Below are 23902 nucleotides of genomic sequence, written 5' to 3'. Positions count from 1 at the left end.
ACCCGTACAGAAATGAAACTAACAGAAGCAAAACCTGACACGCACAGGCCCAAAGCAACAGCAGCAGGGGAATCAAGACTCCATGCCACGGTATCAACCCTGCCTTGCTTTTTTGCTGAGCAGCTGCTCAAAACAAGCTTTGACAAGAGAACCTTTCCCCAATGCCATAATTGCATTTGGTGGGGCTAAGAATGGGGCAGTCTGACAGCCTGAATCTCGGTGTCGAGAGCTTAACATCTTTCAGGGGACATCTTTCTTCTTTTCATTAGACCAGTTATTAAAAACCATGCTGCATTCAGGCCTGATGTCTTTCCTTGCTCCTGCCCTGACCTTGCTCAGATGCCCACACACAGAGCTGGCTTGGGGAACCCACCACTCATGGGATGGGGTTGGGGGGAGGGATCCCTGGTTTGCAGCAGAGCTGGAAGGTGGGGTGCTCCTGAATTTAACATGGAATTGTAGGGTCTATGAGTGCTATGACTGGGGAAAGGGGTTTGAAGGGTTAGTTAAATGGCGGGGAGGAAGGGAAAAGATGGGGTGTCCCCCTCACCAAAGCCAGCTCCCATTGTCCAGGTGCCCCAGGAGAACAAAGCCATGCAGAGCATGGGGGGAGTGGGGCACTAGATTGTGGTTTCTCTATGATCTCTGGGGCCATTAACACCCCTTCCCTGCCTGTCCTCCTGCCAACAGCTCAGTTCTGTTATTCAAAGTGACCCGTACACAATCATTCAGCATTGTAACGCAAACAACCCAGCACACTGCCCTGACTCCAGAGTCTGCTGCACTGGCCTCGCCCCTTACCGCCAAGCACTGACAGATCCTGGTTTTTGTAAGGCGGGCCAAGGAGTCACATTTTGTCTCCCCTCCCCTCCCCAATGTCTTTATTACAGCAAGCACCGCCTGGACCAAATAAGCCACTGCACCCACCCCTCTCCAGCAGCCTCAGCCCCTGCAGACTCTACTCCACTAGCACCAGAGGGGCCTTCCCCTGGATCTGCTTTCTTCCCCTCCCTGTGCCAGGGCCCCCTCCTCTGATTTAAGCCAGCAGCAAGAAAGCTTCAGATAAATGGGGTGATTGTATGGGGCGGAGAAGGGGGTTTCCTCTGTGCAGCGCACCACAACTATGTCACCACCTGGACAGAAGCATCCTTTCTCGAATGCAGCCTGCCCTGTCGATTGCTCTGGGCGGGGGGTGTTGGATGGGGGGGAGGAGAGAAGATCCCCCCACTCCTTCCATGACAAGGGCCACATCCCAACAAGCTATTTCTGGGTCTACAGCTGTCACCTTTCAAACTCTGCCTTGACAGCACCCTCCTCCTGGCTAGAGCTGCCAAGCGGCATGTTGTCCCCTCATCCTCCATTAGCCGGAGGAGAAACGAACCAGAAATGTTTTGTTTCCCAGGCCTGCTTCGAGCAGGAGCCCACCTCTGAGGAAGCCTTTTGCCAGGAAGTTGATTCCTTTTATTGATGGGGGCACGGGATAGGGACTGCTTCTCTGCCCCTCCCTTGCTGTCCCAGTCCCCTTGGCCAGGCCTTTGTCCTCATTGACATGCAAGGCTGGCCGCAGTGGCCATTTGCTGAGCCGTCTACTCGGGAAAGCACCGCCTTCCCCTCCCCCAGCTCCCCGGGTTACCAGTGGAGCTATTCTTCAGCCTCTGCATTTTCACAGCAGCTCAAAGGCAGATGCATCAATCCTTTCAGGGCCTGGAGACGTGAGGGGAATGTCAACAGGGCCTGGGCAGGTGCTGATAGGTTCCCAGCCATCTCCCAGACCCCTTCGTTTCCCCTGCACCACCCCCATCCCTTTGGCAGATATACTAGGTATTGGACCAAGGGAGAGGGGGGTGGATGGTGGAGGTGTGGGAAAGGAAGGAGGGGCAGCATGGCGTACTAACCCTGAAGAGCACCCCTGAAGCCGTGCAAGCCAGTCCCCAGCCAGATGACAAACTACAGCCTTTGAACACACGCTGGGGGGGAAAGCCCTGATTTCAGCGCTGTTGCGCCAGGGATGAATTTGGCCCATCTGTATGGCGGGGGCTCTCCTCACATCTCTACCATGTCTCCTGGTAAAATAAGCAGGGTGGATGGTTTTGCTTTCAAAAACACCCCCTATTTGGGGGCGACGCATGGGCTGGGTGCCTGTCCCACATGCCAAAGTGAGGTCAAAGCATCCTTACAATGGCACAGACCCCTCCCCAACTCTGCTCTCTGTATGGCTCTCCCAGGCAGCTGCTCTGGTCCCCGGCACTGATCCCCAGAGTCTGACAAAGGATTGGCGCTGGGCAATAGAAAGGTTCAGTTCCTCTTGTCTGTGTTCTGTGGGAGGGTGGCTGTTTCTCATGTGTGGTTTACCCGTAGGTGCCGCGATCCTTTACTGTATGTTCCGAAAGCCTTGAGTCTATACATTTAAGAATTGGCAAATTAGAAAAATTGTCCTGCAATGTCAAAAGGAGGAAAAGGGTGGGAAGGTGGGCGGGTGGAATTGCAAGTTCCTCCAGGGGCACTGCCCTGGCTCACAGCCCAAATGTCCAGGCGGGGACTGAGTCACACATTCAGTGCATATCTTACAAACGGGGCAGGGCCTCCTCCCAGAGCTTTTCCCTGGGACTGAGTCTCTGCGCTAGCAAGAGTCTTGAGCTCAGCCCGAGCGGACAAAGCACAGCAAGGTCATGTTTCACTTCTCCACAGCTTGGGGGAAAAGATTCCTCCTTTTTTTTTTTTTAAGTACTTTAAGTTTCTTCTCTTCTTTTTTGTTTTATTTTTTAAAGTCTTATAGTTTCTGTAACAGCAGCTTCTTTCTGTATTGGTGTGGAAGGTATATATATCTATATCTATATATCTATAAATATATATAAGCCAAACTGCCTTTACAGGTTGTTTTGTTTTGTTTTTCAGTGTTGTACGTGTAGCAGGCACTTGAGTTTATATGAAGATGTTTGCTTGGGGGCTGAAAGGGGTGGGGAGCAGAGGAGGTAGGATGGGTGGAGGAAGGAAGGAGCAGGAACTTTTGACAAGTGGCCACTGCTAGCCAAGGATGTCCAGGTAGATTGGTGTGGCCTTGCCAAGAGCATGAAGGATCTTGTAGATTTCCTTGATGTTGAGCCGCTGCTGAGGTTCCCTCTGCCAGCAGCCCAACATGATGTCATAAACCTCCTTGGGACAAACTCGAGGCCTCTCCAAGACTCGGCCTTGGGTGATGCACTCGATGACCTGAAACGCAGAACAGAGAGGGTGAGTCTCACACAACGAAGCGCTGCGAATGTCCCTTTGCCGAATCTGCTTAGCCCTGGATGGTAACCAACATTTCATCAGAGCACTAAGGAGCCAGCAGATCCCTCTGATTTGAGGTGTGCAGGCTCCCAGCAGGTGATATGCAGCAACAGATTCTCAGCACCTGCCTCCTGCTTTGCAGCTGCAGTTTTGCAATCTCAGTGAAATATACTTTTGATTTTGCAACCACTATTAACTCCAGGCACAACTCCTCCCAGTTTGACACCTAATTACCTGACTGTACCTATGGACCAGAAGGCTTCGTCAAAGAAGGAGTCCAATGGTAATTTATATAGAGGAGAGGCTGAACCTGACATGTCAGGTTTTCCTGGTGGTCTAAGAAAAAGTTAATTTTTTTTATATCATCAGTCTTTCCCCCTGCTGAAAATAAAAGCCTTTTCCATGGTGAAACTCAGGAAAATTCTACTAGGGGGATTTCAGAGCAACATCTCCCACCTGCCTCTCCCAGGGCAAATTTGTCTAATTTTTGATGTTTGTAAGCAGGAAAAAACAAAACAAAACACTGTTTCATCTTGGATCAAATTCATGATGGAAGAAAATCTTGCAAATGTTCACACCTCACTCTAGGTCAGGTTGTTGCCGCTAATGAGAAAAATGCGAGCGGCTCGTGCAGCATGAAATGGCATCTTTAGAGTGACTCCAGGGGAAAACAATTCCCCAAGCACCTGCTTTTTGAATCCTGCTCGCCAGGGAAAAGGCTGTAAAGGGAGGAAAAAGTGACTTGTCAGAGAGCTGTTATTACTGACTAGTCCCCTGTCTGGGAAGTGATGAGTCACCCGGCACTGCCGTAGCTGATTGACCTAACACACGCTGCAGATAAACACAGATCCCAAACAGTGCTACTTGCAAGGCAAGTAGACCAGTGAGGGGGGCCTAAAGTTTATCATTTGTGACTAGTAATGGGGCCCGGCACACATCCAAACAGACAGTTATCACTCTGATATTTGCATAGACATAGCGAGAAGAGAAAGCGATTAGGAAGAGCTGTGGACGGGAGGGCGATGGAAATGCAGTGCTGCAGACAAGGCTCCATCACTGTACAGCTGATGGCAGAGACAACTTTCTGAGCCTTGGTGGAGCAGGCAGAGAGACATGAACTAGGACCACTAAAAAGCTTCCTGTATTTGAAAGACCCATGGTGAGCCCCTATCTTTAGAGAGGAAGCAAGGTTTAGATTTAGCCAGTAGGGCTAGCTTTGGGTCTTCAGGTGGTCTTTCACTAGCCATGTGCCCTATTCCATCTTCCCCTCAGCGAGGGTCTCATCTAGTGTTTAGCAGAACGTCTAAAAATGCTCATTTTAACTTTAACCAGCCAACAGCTAGATAAAATCTAGACTTATGTCCCCTGTAGATGTCCCGGAGTGGAGAAGGTGTGTCCCAGACCTGCTCATCCTCATTAAAAGTGAATCTAAGACCTGGTGGAGTCAGTTCTCCAGAGGCCCCTGGACTCAGCATGAGTCTCCACAGCTTGCTTCTAACCAGCAGGCCAACAGCAAACACATCCCTAACATTTGGGAAGATTTAATGTGCAATGTCTTGCACAGGTTGCCTATGAATTCTCTCCTTTGAGGAGAAAAGGGAAAGGGACAGAGGAAAGACAGGGTCAGGTAAAGATGGAGGTGACTATGGTTAAAAGTCACCCTGTCTGGATGTGGCAGTACTATTCCTAGCCCAACAGTACCAGCTTTATATGTTCAAAGCGCTGTTTAAGGTTAGTAGATGGGTTAGTTTGATTATCCCCATTTCACAGATGGGGAAACTGAGACAGGTGCAGAGACATTTGTGCGGTCTGGGTTCCAGCATGACAGCTCATCCATGTGGGATGTATGTACACTCATTTGTGTGTGTGTGTGTATTTATCTCCAAGGCAAATGCAAGAGCAGCTCATTAAGTATCATAACAAATGGCTTCTGTGATCATTTCTCTCACGCTTTGTGTCTCTAAAATGTTTGTGCGTACTGCTTCAGGAAGGGCACTGAGCTCACAAATGGGCAAGTATCAGCGATGTAAAGAAGCACCTTGGATAGTCCCTCTCTGCACTCACTCAATTAAGGTATCTGTGTCCGGAAAGCAGAAAATGCACATTTCTTGTTAAAAGAGGTAACTTTTCTGTAATCCATTAGACACACAATAGGATAAAATGTGCACGTTTCCTGGGCACAGCTCTGTCACTGCACTCAAACGTGAGCTGGAGCACTGCCTGCTGTTCCAGACCTGCCTCCCCTGGATGTAACTGACCTGCAGCAACCCCTACTAGCCCAGTTCTGAGAGTGCTTCTGTGCTTATCTAGCCAAACAGCGTGGTGGGTATGTTGCTAAATCATGGTTTTGGGCGTCAAGGGACCTGGGATCTATTCTCAACTCTGTCACTGTGTCAGGCTCTTTGCCTCAGTTTCCCTATCTGTGAAATAGGGATAATAGCTATCCCTCTGAAAGGTGCTTTAAATTCTATGCCTAAAAAGAGCCATAAGAGTGGCAAGCATTAATTACCACTGTTATTGTGAACATCTGGGAGATGACCCGCAAACTCAGTGCACTGATTGCTCTGAAAGCCTTGTTGCAAAGAGGGCAATGGAAGGAGAACAGTCCTTCTCCCCATGAGCAATAATGTTCCATTTTTATGGCCAGATCTGTCCCTCCCGCATTCGCCCACAGCTCCCACTGGGGTCAATGGGAGTTGTACATGAACATACAAGGGAAGTGCCTGGACCATAGGTGTTCGTTGTGCATTGGTATTTCCCAATTTTTCCCCACTTTGGGGTGCACACTGAACAGCCTGACCCAGCTTTCTATAAATATTGGGGTCCACCCCATCCCTGCCCCTCGCCACCTGCAGCCCTCGCTGTGACCAACATTTTACATACCCGAGGTTGGGAATTCTGCTGGAAATAATTTACTTGCAACAAGCTGCTCCTTAAAGTCAGCCCAGCCAACCCAGTGCCAGTGTTGGGTGCATTAGCCCCCATGTACCTTACTTTACTTGTGGCTGACTCAAACCCAGGAGGAAGGGGCAGGGAGTGGAATGGGAGGAATTATGGGTTGGGGGCTCTTCTCAAAGTAAGAGCCTCTGTTAGGCTACATTTCCCAGATGGAAGCCATGGCTTCACCTAGCCCTTCCTCTGCGAGGCCATGACGCTGTTATGGACAATGGCACCCAAGGTGGGGGAGGGCTAGGACTTCCTCCTGAGAATGTGGAAGGCGGTGGTGTACCCCGGCTTCCAAGATGGATAAGGGAGGCGAAATAACCCACCTCCAGATCTCGAAGTGCCCAAAACTTCCTGCAAGAAGCATGCTGTGTGACTATGCTCCTTTCCATCATGTCTCGCCTCATCTCCCCTCCCCAGCCAAAGATGCTATGGTTTATCCTGTACCTCTGTGTTTGAGAGCTGGAACCAGGGCTGCTTCCCATATGTGAAGATCTCCCAGAGGATCACCCCAAAGCTCCAAACGTCACTCTCCGTTGTGAACTTCCGGTACATGATGCTCTCAGGGGGCATCCAGCGGATGGGCAGCATGGTGTGTCCTCCAACCTGCATGGGGACAAAGGCACAGGCAAATCTATCAGAGCCATAAGGGAGGGGAAAGGCTTCACTTAGAGCAGGCTACCCATGTGGATGCTCAGACAGGCTAGGCAAGCTAACTCCTCCCTCTAACCCACACACACTCACCCATCAATGCAAACTGGCTAATATCCTAATATGACAGATTGGAAGTGAAATATATTGAGATAAATGAGGAGCTCCAAAGATTTCCCTCTTCCCAAACCTGACGTACAAAGTAACACAACAAAATGCCTAGAACGTGTTCAACTGCTGATGAAGCAACAAAAGGCAGGAAATGTATGGTCTAAACCAAAGTGCTATCCTTAGCCTTCCTGGGCCTAGATATTGCAGAGTGAATGGCATATTCAGTTTTATGACTGAAATACATAGAAATACGTACAGCAGAGGTATGTCAATGTTCTTTATAGCTTTTCTGCTGCCTAGGACAGCCTCAAACCGGTTTGGGCTCCTATTAAATAACTGCACAAAGGGGTGTTCACCCAGAAAACTGCACCAGGAATCCACTCAGAGACAAGCAACTGCAGGTGCAAAAGCACAGTCAGTGGATAAAGGCTTGGCCTTCAAATTCTTAGATACCATGGTGATGGGCGCAGCATAAGAACCTATTCACAAAGTAAAGTCCTCCCCTTCACAATGTCTGAAATCTGTGGAGCCCTTGAAATAAAGCCTGAGACTATTCCTCCGAGGAATGCTGGGCAGGGAAAGCATTTTTGGGACAGAGTTCCCCCATTGCCAGTACATTTCAGTCCAACGGGGAAGTACGCAAGCAGCAGCAGCAGCAGGCAAGCAGAAGGAATCGCCTTGTCCTTGCTAGAGATTTTTGTACAACTCAAAGTCTCTTAGTAGAACCAGCTTCTCTCTGTTCTGTCCTTCAGTACAGGAATCACCATCTGCAGGGGGAATAACTAATTGATAGGAGTTTTGAACAGCAGGTGTTGAGAGCAGTATGGCTCCGTGTCTCTGGCATTCATCTCTTGCGAGGGCAGAGTATCCCAGAGACTACCATTTTTTTGGTACTGATGCTGCGAGAATTCCTTCTGTGTGAGTGTGTGTCTGCACGCGCATGCTTGGGAAGCTCTTGTCATACTATTACGGATACCGAGCAGTGCAAGCACGGAAGTTCAACCATGTGGCAGCTGGAATGAAGCGGCTGGAGTCTTCCTCGGTCTCTGGAGATGAGCAGAGGCAAAGACTGCTGCTTCTTGGGACAGGGGCCGGAGTGCCTGACCTGAAATTTCAGCAACACAGGGCGGCCTGCGTGCAGGGTGCTGCTGCTGCCATTTGTGGAAAGAGGGCTGGTGTACGTTTTTGTAAGTAAACAGATGACACAAAGACAGTACCCTGACTTCATGTCATTGGTTTCCCACCCAAAGAGAAACCATCCTGCCAGGCCCCCAGTTTCAGTTACTGCTCTGTCAAGGGGGCAACAGTACCCAAAAAGAAAACGCTTTGCAAGTCCCTGCTTTCCTCATGAATTCTGAAACCTCCCCTGCTTCATTAGATTGCTGCTAGTGATAAAGCGGTGTCAGTAAAGAGGCAAGCTACAGCACTGAGCTACAGAAACAATTTAATAGGAGGTGTTCAAAGTAAGTTATGACATGGGTAATACACAGGGCAGAGAGAGCCCTTAACCAGGAAGTGCTGATCCAAACTTCCCCAGAGTTTAATGGGGTGCAGATCAAGCCTCTTAGAGTTCTGTCAACTGGCCCCATCTCTAGTTCTTAGTACAGCCTAATTTTACCAGAAATACGATAAAGTCTCAAAACGATCTTTCACTTTAATGTGCGCAGATGCTCAAAACTGCAAATCGCGAGGTTGAAGAGCTTATTGTATCTCCACACCTCCCAGTTAGAGATCTATCTTTGGCTGAAATACTCTCCGTTTGCTGCCTTGAACCCCCAGGAATGCTATTCCTATTGCAACTGGAAAGACTTCTTCCTCTGTTCCTTTTAAATCTTGGCTGCGATTTTAGCTCTTTCCTGCACTTCCAGCTTTTATGACTTGCTTTCCCTTATTTTGAAGGGCTCCAAGGAAATTCTTTGTCAACACAACATGACATATATCCAAGCTGGTTAGTGAAAATTATTTTGTGCTAATGTTTGGCTCTCCGCACTCCTTTAGTAGCACTGACTCCGTTTTCCAACAATCCTGAAATCATTGCAGAGCTCTGTAAATCTGCCCTATCTTGGCGCTTGTTCGACATACAAGTAGTGAAATATATATTGTGTGCATTTAACTTCCTTTTGAACTAGATCCGGGCCAGTCAGGAAGTTTGTGTGCCAGATCCTCAGCTGGTATAAACTGGTGTGTAGCTTCCTTGGCTTCAATGCAACTACAACAATTTATACCAGCTGAGGATCTGGCTCTGAAAGTAGAGAAATGAACCAACAGTCCATCTCATCTCTAATGAGCCAAATCATGAGCCAAGTCATTGGCCTTCTCTAGACACACATTGGGGAAAAATTACCCATAAAGTGAAATACAAGGTCAGCTGTTGTCCCAAGGATGTAACGACAGAATGTTGGCTTAGTTAATCTGTTCACAGACTTGCAGTGCCAAGGGGCTCATCTCATCTCATCTCTGTACTTCATGTGCAACTATTTGTTATTGAAAAAAATACCAATAATTCCTTAGGAAGATGGACGTAGGCAAAAACAAAAGACTCTGGAGCCCAAAATATGCCCAACCTAGAGCTGTATGTAAGGGTTTCTTGGGAGTTCTGTATTTCAGAAGGATAGCAGCTTTCAGTGGACACAGAGTTAATGTAATACCTGTCATTTTACGTTTTCGAAGCACAGCCATTAACTCCTCACCAGCCACGTACAAGGTTGATTAGCGATATAAATTATAATCCCAATTTCACAGATGGGGAAACTGAAGCACAGAGAGGGGATAGGACTTTGCCTGAGGTCACACAGTCAGTCATGGCAGAGCTGGGTATTGAAAACAGGAGTTCCTGGATCTCAGCCCTGTGCTCAGTCTACTATGCCCCGCTGCTTGCTAATATTGCAAATGTTATAATCTAGAATTGAGAGCAGACAGATTGGACTGCATAGGCAATACTACATAAACTGGCATGTGGCCTGGATAACAGAAGATCCTCCTTACATACTCCTAACCATGTGCTGGCTACAACAGACTTTGCACTTCGGGGGTTCTTCCCTGTTCTTAACCTCTGCCTCCCACTGTATAATCACATAAGCGTGATTCCCAGGCCTGTTCACTGTACCTGGGACCACCTGGAGTAGCATGCATTGGCAAAAGCACTGGAGAGAAATGAGGCTATTAAACAAACCTGTCTACAACACAGACTATTTTTCCTTTTGCAGAGCCAATTTACATTTCATGTCCTTGGCTCTGGAGAGAATCATTACGGATCTTTATAGGGAAGATGAAAGTTTGTTTCAATCAATCCACAGTTTACTGAGACAGAGCCCAGGGTGGCAGTTTCCTGCAATAACAGTGATCGTGCAGGTTGACTCCTTGTCAAGAGACTGCTGCTTCAAAATCATTTCTGAAAGATTCCTGTCACTCTCTTCTCCACCCTCCACCACTCCCACCCAGAATGAGACACGATAGAGCTAGAAAAGAGCTCTTCTGAAATCCAGATCTGTCTCCCTGGGGCAATGCAGGATTGTCCAGTGCAGTCTTCAAAGTCCCAAATGATGCAACTCCCACAACTCCCGTTGAGAGACGTTCTACAACCCGGTTACAGGTTTCACTCTCAAGAAGTTTATCCTGACATTGAGCCTAAATTCTTCCTTTCTTCTCTTTTGCTCCAAAAGAACCCCATCCTCCTTTCTATTTAAACTCTCTGTATCGTTGCTACAAATAACTATTGCCCTTGAGGAATTCCACCATGATTTCAACAATTTCCATCCCACCATCAACCTCAGCCTAGACCAATCCACACAAGCAGTCCATTTTCTGGACACTACTGTGCTAATAAGCGATGGTCACATAAACACCACCCTATACCGGAAACCTACTGACCACTATTTTTACCTATATGCCTCCAGCTTCCATCCAGGACACACCACACGATCTACTGTCTACAGCCAAGTTCTAAGATACAACTGCATTTGCTCCAATCCCTCAGACAGAGACAAACACCTACAAGATCTCTATCAAGAATTCTTAAAACTACAGTACCCACCTGCTGAAGTGAAGAAACAGATTGACAGAGCCAGAAGAGTACCCAGAAGTCACCTACTACAGGACAGGCCCAACAAAGAAAACAACAGAACGCCACTAGCTGTCACCTTCAGCCCCCAACTAAAACCTCTCCAGCGCATCATCAAAGATTTACAACCTATCCTGAAAAATGATCCCTCACTCTCATAGATCTTGGGAGACAGACCAGTCCTCGCTTACAAACAGCCCCCCAACCTGAAGCAAATACTCTCCAGCAACCACAAACCACACAACAAAAACACTAACCCAGGAACCTATCCTTGCAACAAAGCCCGATGCCAACTCTGTCCACATATTTATTCAAGTGACACCATCATAGGACCTAATCACATTAGTCACGCCATCAGGGGCTCGTTCACCTGCACATCTACCAATGTGATATATGCCATCATGTGCCAGCAATGCCCCTCTGCCATATACGTAGGCCAAACTGGACAGTCTCTAAGCAAAAGAATAAATGGACACAAATCTGACATCAGGAATCATAACATTCAAAAACTGGTAGGAGAATACTTCAGTCTCTGTGGCCACTCAGTAAAAGATTTAAGGGTGGCAATTTTGCAACAGAAAAGCTTCAAAAACAGACTCCAATGAGAAACTGCTGAGCTTGAATTAATATGCAAACTAGACACCATTAACTTGGGTTTGAATAGAGACTGGGCGTGTCTGGGTCATTACACATATTGAATCTATTTCCCCATGTTAAGTATCCTCCTCACACCTTCTTGTCAACTGTCTAAATGGGCCATCTTGATTATCACTACAAAAGGTTTTTTCTCCTGCTGATAATAGCTCATCTTAACTAATTAGCCTCTCACAGTTTGTATGGTAACTTCCAATTTATCTGTATGTATATATATTTCTTCTTACTACATGTTCCATTCTATGCATCTGATGAAGTGGGCTGTAGCCCACGAAAGCTTATGCTCTAATAAATTTGTTAGTCTCTAAGGTGCCACAAGTCCTCCTGTTCTTTTTATAGCACCAAAGAGCCCTAGTTATGCCCAGGACCCCTAGTAGCACCTGTGCTAGTTCAGGGATCAGCAACCACTGGCACACAGCCCATCAGGGAAACCCCCTGGTGGGCCGGGCCGGTTTGTTTATCTGCAGCGTCCGCAGGTTCGGCCGATCGCAGCTCCCACTGGCCGTGGTTCACCGTTCCAGGCCAATGGGGCTGCAGGAAGCGGTGCGGGCTGAGGGATGTGCTGGCAGCCCTTCCCGCAGCCCCCATTGGCCTGGAACGGTGAACCACGGCCAGTGGGAGCTGCGATCGGCCGAACCTGCGGACGCTGCAGATAAACAAACCGGCCCGGCCCACCAGGGGGTTTCCCTGATGGCTGTGTGCCAAAGGTTGCCGATCTGTGTGCTAGTTGCTGTATAAACACACAACCTATTTGCAGCCTTCCCCCATCCCCACCTTAGTGGTGGCCGAACCTAGCTGGACAGCTTTAGCTCTTACTTTTTCTCTCTAAATCAACGTCTCCAGCTTTCATATCCTTTCCATTGCTCTGCTCCTTCCAATACTTTCCTGGTAACGTGATGCCCACAAATGAATGCAGCCTGCGGTGCATTTGCTTCAGAGCTGTGGAGAACTGTCTTTTGATAACATAGCCATCTTAGAATCAGGATAAACCACTCTCAAGGTCATGCACTGTTCTATAATCACACATTCCCAATGGCCCAGGGCACCTGGCCTTTTCTTTGGGGCCTCATTACACATCCGAGACAGCAGATTGCAAGATAGCAGGCCACTCCCTGAGAGTGGCTTATTGCTGTATTAGAGCTGAACCTCAGGGAAATGCGGAAGGTTCATGAAAGGCCAGGATTAATGGCCATTAGGGAGAGGGATAATTAGTTAATGCTAGTATAGCACTTTGAAGATGTAAAGCTATATAAGTGCTATGTACGATTATTATTATAAGGCTCCAGGTTTGACTGCCAGGAAGGAAGCCTGGTGTCTGGGGAAAGAAGTCTCCTTGTCCCAGCTTTCTGATTAGGAAGGACTAAAAAGACATGCCATCCCTAGTGAGTGTGGCCATACAGCAGCAAGTCACGGAGAAGCTTGCCAAGGTAGTGCAGTGTTTCAGACAAGGAGGCGCTTGGATGTACTCTCTTAGATGTAGCCAAAACTAAAGACAGGCCTGGGCCAAAACCCTAGCCCAGAACTCCCGTGAACTTTGGATCTAGGGTTTTTGGTTCTGATCCCCACTCTGGAGATAAGAGCCAGCAGGTGAGTTAGGATCCAGAATCCAACTCCTCCAAACACCCTCTAACTGAGCCTGACCCAAATTTGTGATCCAGGTCTAGCGGAAACTGTTCAATGTACACAGGGCATCGCTTGGAAGGAGGAAAGCTCACATGGCTGGCATTCATTTGGGAGGCCTCTGCTCTTGTCGCTTTTGCTGGTGCCTCACGGAAAAGCTACTCAGGTCTGAACCACAGAAAATGTGTCTCTTTAAATGAGGCAGTTTTCTGGTGAATTTCACCTTTTGTGTGCTGCAAGGTTAGATGTTGTTTGCTTGATTTCTTCCTGGATGAGGTAGGGGGAATTAGAGAACTTGGTGCCATCTCCCTACCTGTTTGGTTTGTGAGTGCAGTTGAATCCATTCAGCAAATTAATTCCTTTTAAACCTGGTGACAGGACACATGCTCTTTGGTTGCTGTCTCAACTCTGTTGTGTGTGGGGGTTGAAGCAGGGCTCTCCTTTAATTGCAGAACTGGCTGACTTCCCAGGCTGGGATGGGATGGAACACGTGCGCATGTCCTTTAGAACCTCAGCACCAAAAGCACCTGAAGATTCTCACCTCTGGACCTTCTTCCAACAACCAGATGTGTCCCCCATCAGGACGTGTTCATTTCTGCTAAGGACAATACTTGCTGTTCAGTAATCTAGAGCAGTCTTGAGTAAATAAGAACGGCAGGTGCCTGGCTCTTCTTCTGAGAGGACGTCAGAGCAGAGCGAATGCAGCTGAGATGCAGGAAAAACCTCTGCATTTGGCTATGCTGCCACTTAAAACAAAACCAAGTGATGCTGCCATCTGTCCACCACAGCAGGTTGTGATTTTGTGAGTGCTCACAAGCTAAGCAGGGTTGCCCTTTGTAAGGGTTGGGATGGAAGACCCCTCAGAAATTCCTAGTGTTGCTGAAAATCCAGAAAGGGGCAGCCTTCCCTGGGAGTCTGTGCTGAATCCAATGCCTTAGTGTGGCGCTAGTAGATACCGTGCTGCTGGAAGTGCCAGTTTTCAAATTAGATGTAAAAGTGAGACCCTCTGTGTTCATTAAGGATTCCAGGGCACTTTGTTCAAGGGCAGGGTGTTAGCCCTGATGTCCTGGCTAATTTTCAGCTACATTCTGCTTCTCGAAATATTCCCTGCAGACATTACACTTCTTTTTTCTTTTCTAAACTGTCTTGCTGCTTTGCTATTAAACAGCTGGCATGTTCCACCCCAGAGGTAGCTGCATTTAAGTGCATGTGGGTGTGTGGGTATTCATTTGGAGTTGGGGGAGATGGAATTCCATTTCACCATGTATGTATTTATACATGATGAAATGCCCTAGAGAAACGTAAGACGATATTATCATCAACAATGGCACTGTAACCTCAAATTAAAAGTAAACAGTTCCTTGTTTCATTCCTTTTTGCAAGAAAAATCAAATGGAAAGGATCCCACTCAATAGGGAGGCTGCTGTTTGGTACCAGAACGTCACTTGCCCTTATAAATGTGTGAAAAAGACTCGGAAAGACTGCAAGGCAGATGCGTAACTCAATGTGGTCCAGCTCCAAAGCTGCAACAGAGGTCCCAGATTCATGCAGGCAAAGCCTCTGAGTTACGTAGATGTTCCTAACACAGGTCCTCTCACCAGCCCCAACTTGCCTTCAGAATTGCACGGATCTCTCCTATCTGAACACACTAGCTGGAGGGGGAGTATCCTGTGTCATCATGACAGGTTTCAGAGTAACAGCCGTGTTAGTCTGTATTCGCAAAAAGAAAAGGAGTCCTTGTGGCACCTTAGAGACTAACCAATTTATTTGAGCATGAGCTTTCGTGAGCTACAGCTCACTTCATCAGATGCATACCGTGGAAACTGCAGCAGACTTTATATATACACAGAGAATATGAAGTCATCATGAAGACTTTGCAAAGCAATTCCCCTGATTGGGGACCTCCTGCTGCTGCTCTACTTTGCAGTCCATGCTCTTTCCCCCTCAACAGAACCTCTCACTGCAAATGTCAGGCTTGCTGCTCCTTGCAAAGAGCAGATCAGACAGACTGCCCCTCCTCCTTTCTTGCCCTGCTTTAGCCCTTCCATGTAACCTAAATTCTTTCCTGGGCACAGCTCAGGCCTACAGCAGGGGAGAGGACACACTGCACTCAGGGCTTTTAAGCTCTTGTTCTTCATCCATGATCCAGCAGGACAGGCTAGAGACTTGGGGTCTTGTGACTTCACTCAGTCAGATGGTCCCGGCTGCTGCAGCCAGAGTGGAGAATTAACTATCGCCTTCCCCCCAAAAAACAAACAAACACCAACTGATTTTCTTCAGCCTCTTGTGTCTCCTTGATGCAGCTGCTTTGCATTCCCTGTACTGCCCATGGGGATGCCAGTTGCAGCCTTTGCACTAATCTCCAGTGTCTTTGTGTAACGATTACACAGCCAGCTCTGCACGCTCACGGCTTCACACAGCAGGCCTTGCGTCCTGCCTGGATGTCAATAGCTGCAGGCAGCTTATATCTTATAGGGCAAAAACTGGACCAGGTTCATAGCTCGCAGTGAAGTGCCCTGCACATGGTGACAGTGTCTGTGTTTACAAATAGGCATGGCCTCTCCTAACCAGACAGTAGCTGGCACCTGTGTCCCCTTACTTGTCACGAGGTGGGAGGATGCAGTGCCCTGGCTGTGAGGTGAGGAGAGGAGGCTGGAATCACCTCTGCTGGGACAGGGAACTAAATGCACTTCTCATAAGGTGGATGTAGAGAGCTGGATATACCTGCTATGAGATAGGGGGAGATGACCAGATAAAGTTACTGCAAGGTCAGGAAGGAGGCGAGACAAGCCTCCTGGAGGCAGATGGACTATTTGTTCCCTCCAGACTCGCATTCTGTGTTTAAATACACATCTAAAAATAAAGCCTCCCATTGACATTGTTTTTCCTTACTTCATTTAACAATCCGGTTGGTTTATGACCCGTAATTCTGAATCAGGTGGAATTCAGAAGTGTAATTTGCAAGCCAGGACCCCGTCCTTTTCACCCTTCCCCGTCTCTGCTCCTTTGAGTTTGTTTCAATCCCACGGTTTTCAGCATTCCTAATGAGCCATTAACAAGCTGCCAATTACTTATGCAAATGAGGGGGAGCAGACATGGAGGGGTGGCTGTAGCTAGAGGTAAAGTCTGTTGCCTCAGAATGGCCTGAGATAAATCATTGCTACTCTAAGAGCTGCCTGCATCCAGGATTGCTCTCTCTCTTATTACCTGCCCTCTAGAAATGCCAGAGGTAACATGGAGAGAGGTTACAAAATGGGAAATAGAGGATTAATCTCACAGATATTTTAAATTATGTTTGCCAAGAACACAGGCAAGAGCTCAGCGTGACCAAACCACAGCTCAACCCTTCCCTCTTGTTCCCAGAGCTCAGACATCAGCACCTACTGCTATGAATGAGCTAGGCTAATCATATGCACATATGCAAAGGAGCAAGATCCAGCATTTTGCTTTTGCTTCCAAAACGATGCCTCAAAAATAGTACCTTCTGAGCACGTGTGGTCTTTTACACCTCACAGTCATATTTTGTTCAGCTGGGGAGGCAGCTGGTCCTGCGAACTGTCCCAGGTGCAGCCCGGACACAAGCCGAAAGTCTGGAGTAACAGCAAGGAAAGCCTTTCTCAGCTCTGGTTTGCAAAGTGCTCAGTGCGGCCACCAGCAACGCCACCATCTTCATAACCACATCTGCTACTACAGACACCATGTCCCAGGCACTGCCCCAACTGCGCAGGGAAAAGGCTGCAGAGGTGAACAGAAGTGCCTAATATCCATGTAATGGAATGTCTTCCAGCTGTATCCCACTTTAATAAAGAGGTGTGGCCCATGGAAGCTACCGGTACCAGCATGTAATGCTCCATATTGACCCAAGTTATTAGTGGTCCCAGCGTGTAATTTTCTATCATGCGCTGAGAAGCTAATGTTGCTTGGATAAAGATGGAAATTTGCATGAGTCTCTAGGGGCAGCCCCCAGGGTTTAGTGATAAGGGTTCCTGTGAGGGACACTGGAGAACTCTGCAGGCCATTGTGGCCTGCTGACCAACACTTTGGCTACCCCTGATGTTATCCAAACCCCTCCAACCACCTTCTCTTTTGCTTTACACTCTCCCAGCATCATTCTGGCATTAGGCCAACTGACATCTCTTTGGGGCTGAGTATTACCAGCCTTCAGACTGATTTTAAAGTCTCCCATATCTGCAAGATCATACAAGCGCATATGTTTTGGAGCCAGCACTACATCATCACATCATGCGTTGTGGTGCAACCTGACAGTGACCTGATAATACAGTGATGGGTGTGTCAGGGATCAACAGCTAATCAGACAGACGGGCGATAAGTCAAAACAGCAGGCTGCAAGCAATGTCTTCTACATGCCTCATCTCGGGGCATGAACTGTGGAGTTTTATGTCAGTAGATCCTTGCTCAGTAATATGCAAGTAAACTCACAAAATGGGCTGAGGTATGAAGCTCAAAAAACTGCAGTGGTAAAACAAATTGCATGTGTTACCGCTACATGCAAAGACAGTGTCATCTTGGTATCTCTTAATCTCTCCCCTCCATTACCCCTTTCTCTCTGTCCTGCCCACGACACCCTCTCAGGAGCAATGATGCCCATTTTTCATCTGCAGCCAGATCAACTCCTGACTGAAGAGTATACATGATTTAGAGAAGGCTCCATTACTTAACTTCTGGATGCTGGATAATCAGTTCAACTTCCTTGGCATTAATCATAATAATTTTCAAAATTCATTAGGGTTGATTGTTTGGAAATCTATTTCCTATTAATGTCAGTTTCACTGAGCTCACGCCTGGCAGCCAGAGACAGAAATGTCCTGGTGGCTTAAAGACAGAAATTTAACACAATGTAGGGCCTGGGAACCCCATGATACATAAATCCCTTTCTATATGTGAAACAGTTACTCTGGAGGGAGACCTGAAAGCTCCCGGCGTTGTCCTCTGTGTTGAACCCAGCTGCACTGCAATGTTGTGATGTTAGCACATCATGCTGCAATGGAACATCGTAGAACCATAGAAATGTAGGGCTAGAAGAGATCTCAAGAGGTCATGTAGTCCATCCCTCTGGGCTGAGGTAGGACCAAGTATACCTAGACCATCTCTGACAGTTGTTTGTGGCATTCCCAACACTGGAGGTTTTTAAGCACAAGTTGCACAATCTCCATAGATAACCCATTCTAGGTCTTAACTATACTTATAGTTAGAAATTTTTTCCTAATATCCAACCTAAATCTCACTTGCTACAAACTAAGCTGATTACTTCTTGTCCTACCCTGGGTGGATACTGTACCAGCCCATAATAACTTAATAAACTCGCTGGGTCAGATATTAAAAACTGCACAGATGTACCTCTCATGCATACAGTTGCGTGCCTAAACTGCATATGCAGTTTCCTAAATTGTGTGTGCAAACAGGAGATGTGTGTGAAAGCGTGTATAAAAATTAAAGGGCTATTTCAAAAATCTGCCCCTTATTGTTCTGCAAATGTAGCAGAAGCTTTAGCCTACAAAGCTTTAGTGCTTCCCCAAGGTGATGGATCCTTTAGAAATATGATAGGTAGACAGTCCCCATTAAATCAGGGCCATCTCATCAAAATCCATTCGGTCACATTTAGTCAATCTTTTGTGGGCCAACAACTACAGGACAGTTCCTTACTGTACCTCTGCTAGTGCTTTGTCCTCTCCAGTCTATTTAAACATCCTGGGTGATGGTGCTTTCACCCCTACCCTTAGGATGAGATTCTCACTCTGTTTTAGAACAGTGGGTTATCAGCTTGAAAACCTCAAAGAAATATTGAGCAACTTCAGACTGAAGTTGCTTTTGATTGCTGGCCTAGTCAAATACCAGTTATTGGCAGAGAAGGCCTGGATGGCATGTCAACCAAACACACTACATCCCATGTCAGAATAAAGATCTCAACATTCAGGACTGCAACATCACACCCCCTAATGATGTGACTGAACTAGTCAATGCCATTAGGGAAGCAATGCCTGCTCTGACACTGGTCAATGCGGGAGAAGTATGAGGAAAGCAGAACCAGGGTTAAGGCAGCGCTAGAGAGGATTTGGAGCACACACATTTTAGACACTGTGACGATGCTGTGATTTGATATGTGATGCTAATGGCTGCACTTCCTGAGGCCAAGCAAGGTGAATGCTCCGCACTGGATGGAGCTCTTTTCTTGCATGTCCCAGACGACTATAATGCATGGGCAAAAGTGCTGGGGCACAGAAACAGGAGGCTGCAGGACGTGACAGCACCTACAGAAAAGTGGAAGCAGAAGGGGACAGTTGCTGGAGGTGTCTGAGTGAGTTACAAGAGGGCAGCAGCATCAGAAAAATGGAGAGCTCAAAGCACCACTAGGGGGAGCAGTAGCCCATGCCGAAGATGGATCTGGGACTTGTTTCTGGAAACCGTTAACAGGCTAATTTTGAATTTTGGGACTACAGTCCCACCCTATTCCTTTCTATCCAAGCATTTGTCCTCAGAGTATCAGAGTGACTTGCAGTTCACTGTCCTGGTCGGTTATGTCTCCAGAACTTCTCGATAGACAGAACCCACCGTGTCCAGTGACCTGCTTATCCTAATGGTCTTTTATTAAAACACTTCTCTGAACTTTATTTGGCAAAACAAAACAAAACCCAGGAATATTCAGATGCCTGGGTCCTAAATGCCATGAGAGCTAGGAAGAACTAAGAGGCCATTTCAGATATTGCTGTCTGACATCTCCTGCACCATAGGCTCCCTTTCCTGAAGCCAACCGGAGGCCCTGAGCCATCCAGCCCCTAAGGGATGCATTTTGCTAAACCCACTCCCTGGTGGGACAGAAATGAAAGCTTTTGCTGGAAGCCTGTGTTGTCCCTGAATAGTCAGCTGTCTTAACTAGATGAATCTTTCGGATGTCTCTCTGGACACCATCTCTCCATTAGGGTTAGCCACAAGAGGAAGGACGGAAGGAGAGAAAGAAATACAGAAACCGCTAATGTTCAGCTGTGTCTGGTGGGAGGAATGACACAATGCAGATATGCATAAGGCATCATTTCTTCCTAGATTATATCCTTGCTAGGTCATTTACTTAGTGGAGAAGTTTATTTTTAAAAATTATGAGCCAGATCCTGAGCTGACTTCATTGAAGCTCCTCTGACTTACACCAGCTGAGGATCTGGCCCTATATTTATGTTTCAGGAATTCTGTATATGTGTGTATTACACACACGGACAAGCACACACTGGCCACATATCTATAGACCAAAAACTAAAAGATGTTGTACCAAAGGAATTAGAGTTAGAAAATACCTGCTATGTCCCACTCAGTTTACCACCCCTTTGAGAATGGAGGACTGTCCCCTGATGGACATTTTGATGGCTTCAGCTCTAAACATCCCGAAGGGGCTTCCACCACTTCCCATGTGCAAATACTCCACAGCCAAAACCATCTCACTGTCAAGATTTCCCTGATGTTCACGCTGCCTTTCTTATATCCATCCCATTACTCCTAGTGATAATTTCCATGTTCAGCCCTAAATAGCACATCTTTGACACTTCTGAAAACCTGCCGCTTTCCAATATTTGCAGACTGTCATATCCACTCCCTTCGCCGTTGCTTAGCCAAGCTAAACATAGTTAGGCCTTTTAATCTTCATAAATCAATGGCCCCGCACGATTTCTGCTGCTCTTCTCTGAAGTCTTTTGGGTTTGTCAATACCATTCTGGTAATGTGGTGCTGTGGCATGGAGCCTGCCTGCACAAGGAAGTAATATCTGAGGTATGGTTGTAGTAGAGACTTTTAGAGCAGAGACCTATCTCCCTGCTCCTTTATGTGATTGCTCTGTACATTCAGCCTCACAGTGCACTGGCCTTTGTGTTGCCGTGTCACACAAGCTCTGTGGTGAACTTCCCCGTCACACGATTCAAAGAGGACAGTGTTTACCCCAAGAAATTAGGATGTGACCTGAGGGGAAATGATACAAGTGCACATTACAGGGGTTTGATTGTGTATGGGACAGAACTGGCTCCACGTGAGATGTGTGATGTTAATGGAATATGTGCTTTATAATCAAAGACACTCTTTCAAACTCTCTCTCTCTCTCTCTGTGTTTGAATTTAATGCTTGTGAAAATGAGGGACAGAAACCATTAACTAGCGGCAGGCCCAGTGTGGGCAGGTCCAATGTGGCAGGCACAGTGCACTTCAATCCTGATCTTCAGGAACACCTGGTATTACAGTCCTGGACCCTGACCTGCCGCTACTCAAGTACCTCAGTCCCAACCTGCAGCACATCCTGACCTTCCAGCATTGCATTCTCCTCACATAGTCCTGCTGGTGCTCCGGACCTGTGCCGTACCCTGCTAATCCAGTCCTGTGGCTCTGTCAAAGCCCTGGGCCTCCTGTCCCACAGCTCTGCGGATGCAATTCAATCCTGAAATGCAGCAACACCTGCTATTCCAGTCCAAAACCTCCTAACACACATAGTTTGTATCTCCTTCCCTCTCCACTGTGTATCTCAGACACCCTGGGTCTGTCTCTTCTCTCTCCTCTCTTCTACATATGGCCTCTCTCCCCACCCCCCAAATCCACCTGGCCCCATTTGAATTTTTAAGCTATTTAACACCCTCCAATATGTGCATAACAAGGTTTTTCACCTGCCCTCTGCTGCCATCCCTCTGCTATTATGACACCAGGTGCTGAAGTGGTAACATGGTGTTTCAGAAGCCTAACACTGGCTTCCATGTGTCAGAACTCTAATTACATGGTAACTAGCGACCTTGTAAGTACAGGGTAATCTATTATATAGCACCAGGGTAAATTATCTGGGTCTTTCTGTCTTCTTCACTACAGCCTTCTCCAAAGATTGAAACACGGCCAGTTAAATGGTAATTAATCTCTGAACCTCTTAGCACCTTCCCATTTCGGTGTTCAGTAACCGGGGAGAGCATGTTATCTCTGCGCAGTGTCAGGGGACTGGCCATGTTGCTATCATTACAGAGCAAGGGTCAACACTTTTAAAATGCATAAAGTTGCTGTGTCAAGACTCTGCAATGCTGTCAGTGAAGCATGAGGTGGCCGCAGCACAACGCAACACACTGTCGCCATGTCAGCACCTTGGGGAACAGTTTATGACTTGGTTTCCAGAGCCGCTGAGCACCTGCAGCTCCCATTGGCTGGATCTGAGGCTGCTCAGCACCTCTGAAAAGCGGCCCATCCATGTCCCTGCACTGAGACTCATCCCAACAAACAACTCTGCTGTGGGACAGGGGTGGGAGAGGGTGGTAGCCCTGTTCAGGGTGAAGAGGAAAGGTTTGCTCTGTGCAGTGCAGTCTGACTGGACATGTCTGTGTGCATGCCTGCAGGGAAGGGGAGTTCCTCTGTTTTGAACTGTGCGGCCTGCCCCTTTCTGTGTGGGGTGCAGTGTAAATGTCTGAGAGGGACAAATCTGGCTTTGCCCAGTGATACCTGGAAGAAGGAAGGGGTGTGCGGGGGACAAAGCGAGGGGTCACCCTTCCTGATGTGGGAGAAAGGGGTTCAAGATTTCACACAGCCCCATTTGAGAGGTGGTGAGGACACCAGTTGTAGAGCTCTATTAGCCTTCGAGCGAGGGGGAGCGTTGCCAGTAACCACCACCTATATCCTCGCGCTTTGAGTCACCCTCTGAACTCATCAAAACCAACAAGAGAGAGACCTGGGCGTTCGCTTTGGAAAACCTGAGGTAAAACGCTGAATGGACCAGCTTTTGCCTTCTGTGTTGAAACTTTTTGCCTCTGCCCACACGCGCACACACTATGGGTCAGTCTGAAAGCTTCTGCTCCAGTCACCAGAGCTAACGCTGCCCCTCTCAGAGCCAGGTACATTGTACCCCAGCCATGCCCCATGGAACTGCCTGCACTACAGTGCTCACCCCACCCGAAGGAACCATCCCGCCTACAGAACCCCCACATGCCGCCCCCACCAGCTGATACACAAATACCTCCAATCCACTGATGCCAGCGGGTGCTCTGCATGTGGGTCAGGGATTGGTGGATGATGCATATAAAGCCCATGGGATTTTTAAGGTGACTAAGGCTATTTGCATGCATTTTAGACCCACTTAGGTTGCTCCCTCTGGAGCACTTACAGTTTAAATAGTAATGGCAGCAATTATTTTCAGATCCTAGACTAATAAAATCTTCTCATTTGTTGGAAGGATTCAGCCGGGTATAATAGAGCTCTAATGACTGTTTTAAAAAGTTCCCAGGCCCGGTTTTCAAACGCACCAAAACAGAACGCTCAAATCCCATACGCTGATGCTCACCTCAGCCCGTAGACCCTCGACACACAGAATCTTAGAAATGCAGGGCTGGAAGGGACCTTAAGAGGTCATCTAGTCCAGCCCCTTGCACTCAGGCAGGATTACATAGCTAGACCACCCCGACTCACGTTTGTCTAACCTCTTCTTAACAATGCCTCTTTTGGGTGAATAAGTGTCAATTTAAATAACCGAATGGGGGACTTAGTTCACATAGTGGCTTTGCACACTGAGCCCTCTGAGCAAATTGCTCTAGTAGTCTATACCAGTGGTTCTCAGCCAGGGGGTACATCAGCTCATCTA

At 47.6% G+C, this 23902-nt stretch overlaps 1 protein-coding gene across 4 annotated transcripts in view; it reads right to left on the bottom strand.

Annotated features, from left to right (window-relative positions):
* Positions 1 to 3024: 3024 nt before the first annotated feature.
* NTRK3 (neurotrophic receptor tyrosine kinase 3) overlaps positions 3025 to 23902 on the bottom strand; it is a 311454-nt gene continuing 290576 nt past the window's right edge. For all 4 annotated transcript variants that reach the window (XM_077827898.1, XM_077827899.1, XM_077827900.1 and 1 more), the window contains 2 exons: positions 6661 to 6819; positions 3025 to 3210 (listed from right to left, as the gene is read on the bottom strand). In XM_077827898.1, the coding sequence (XP_077684024.1) occupies positions 3025 to 3210; positions 6661 to 6819 (345 nt within the window). The remainder of the gene's footprint in view (positions 3211 to 6660; positions 6820 to 23902) is intronic.

This window comes from Eretmochelys imbricata, chromosome 10 (assembly GCF_965152235.1).
Source record: "Eretmochelys imbricata isolate rEreImb1 chromosome 10, rEreImb1.hap1, whole genome shotgun sequence".
NCBI classification, from domain to species: domain Eukaryota; kingdom Metazoa; phylum Chordata; order Testudines; family Cheloniidae; genus Eretmochelys; species Eretmochelys imbricata.
This window is presented reverse-complemented; position numbering and strand designations above follow the sequence as displayed.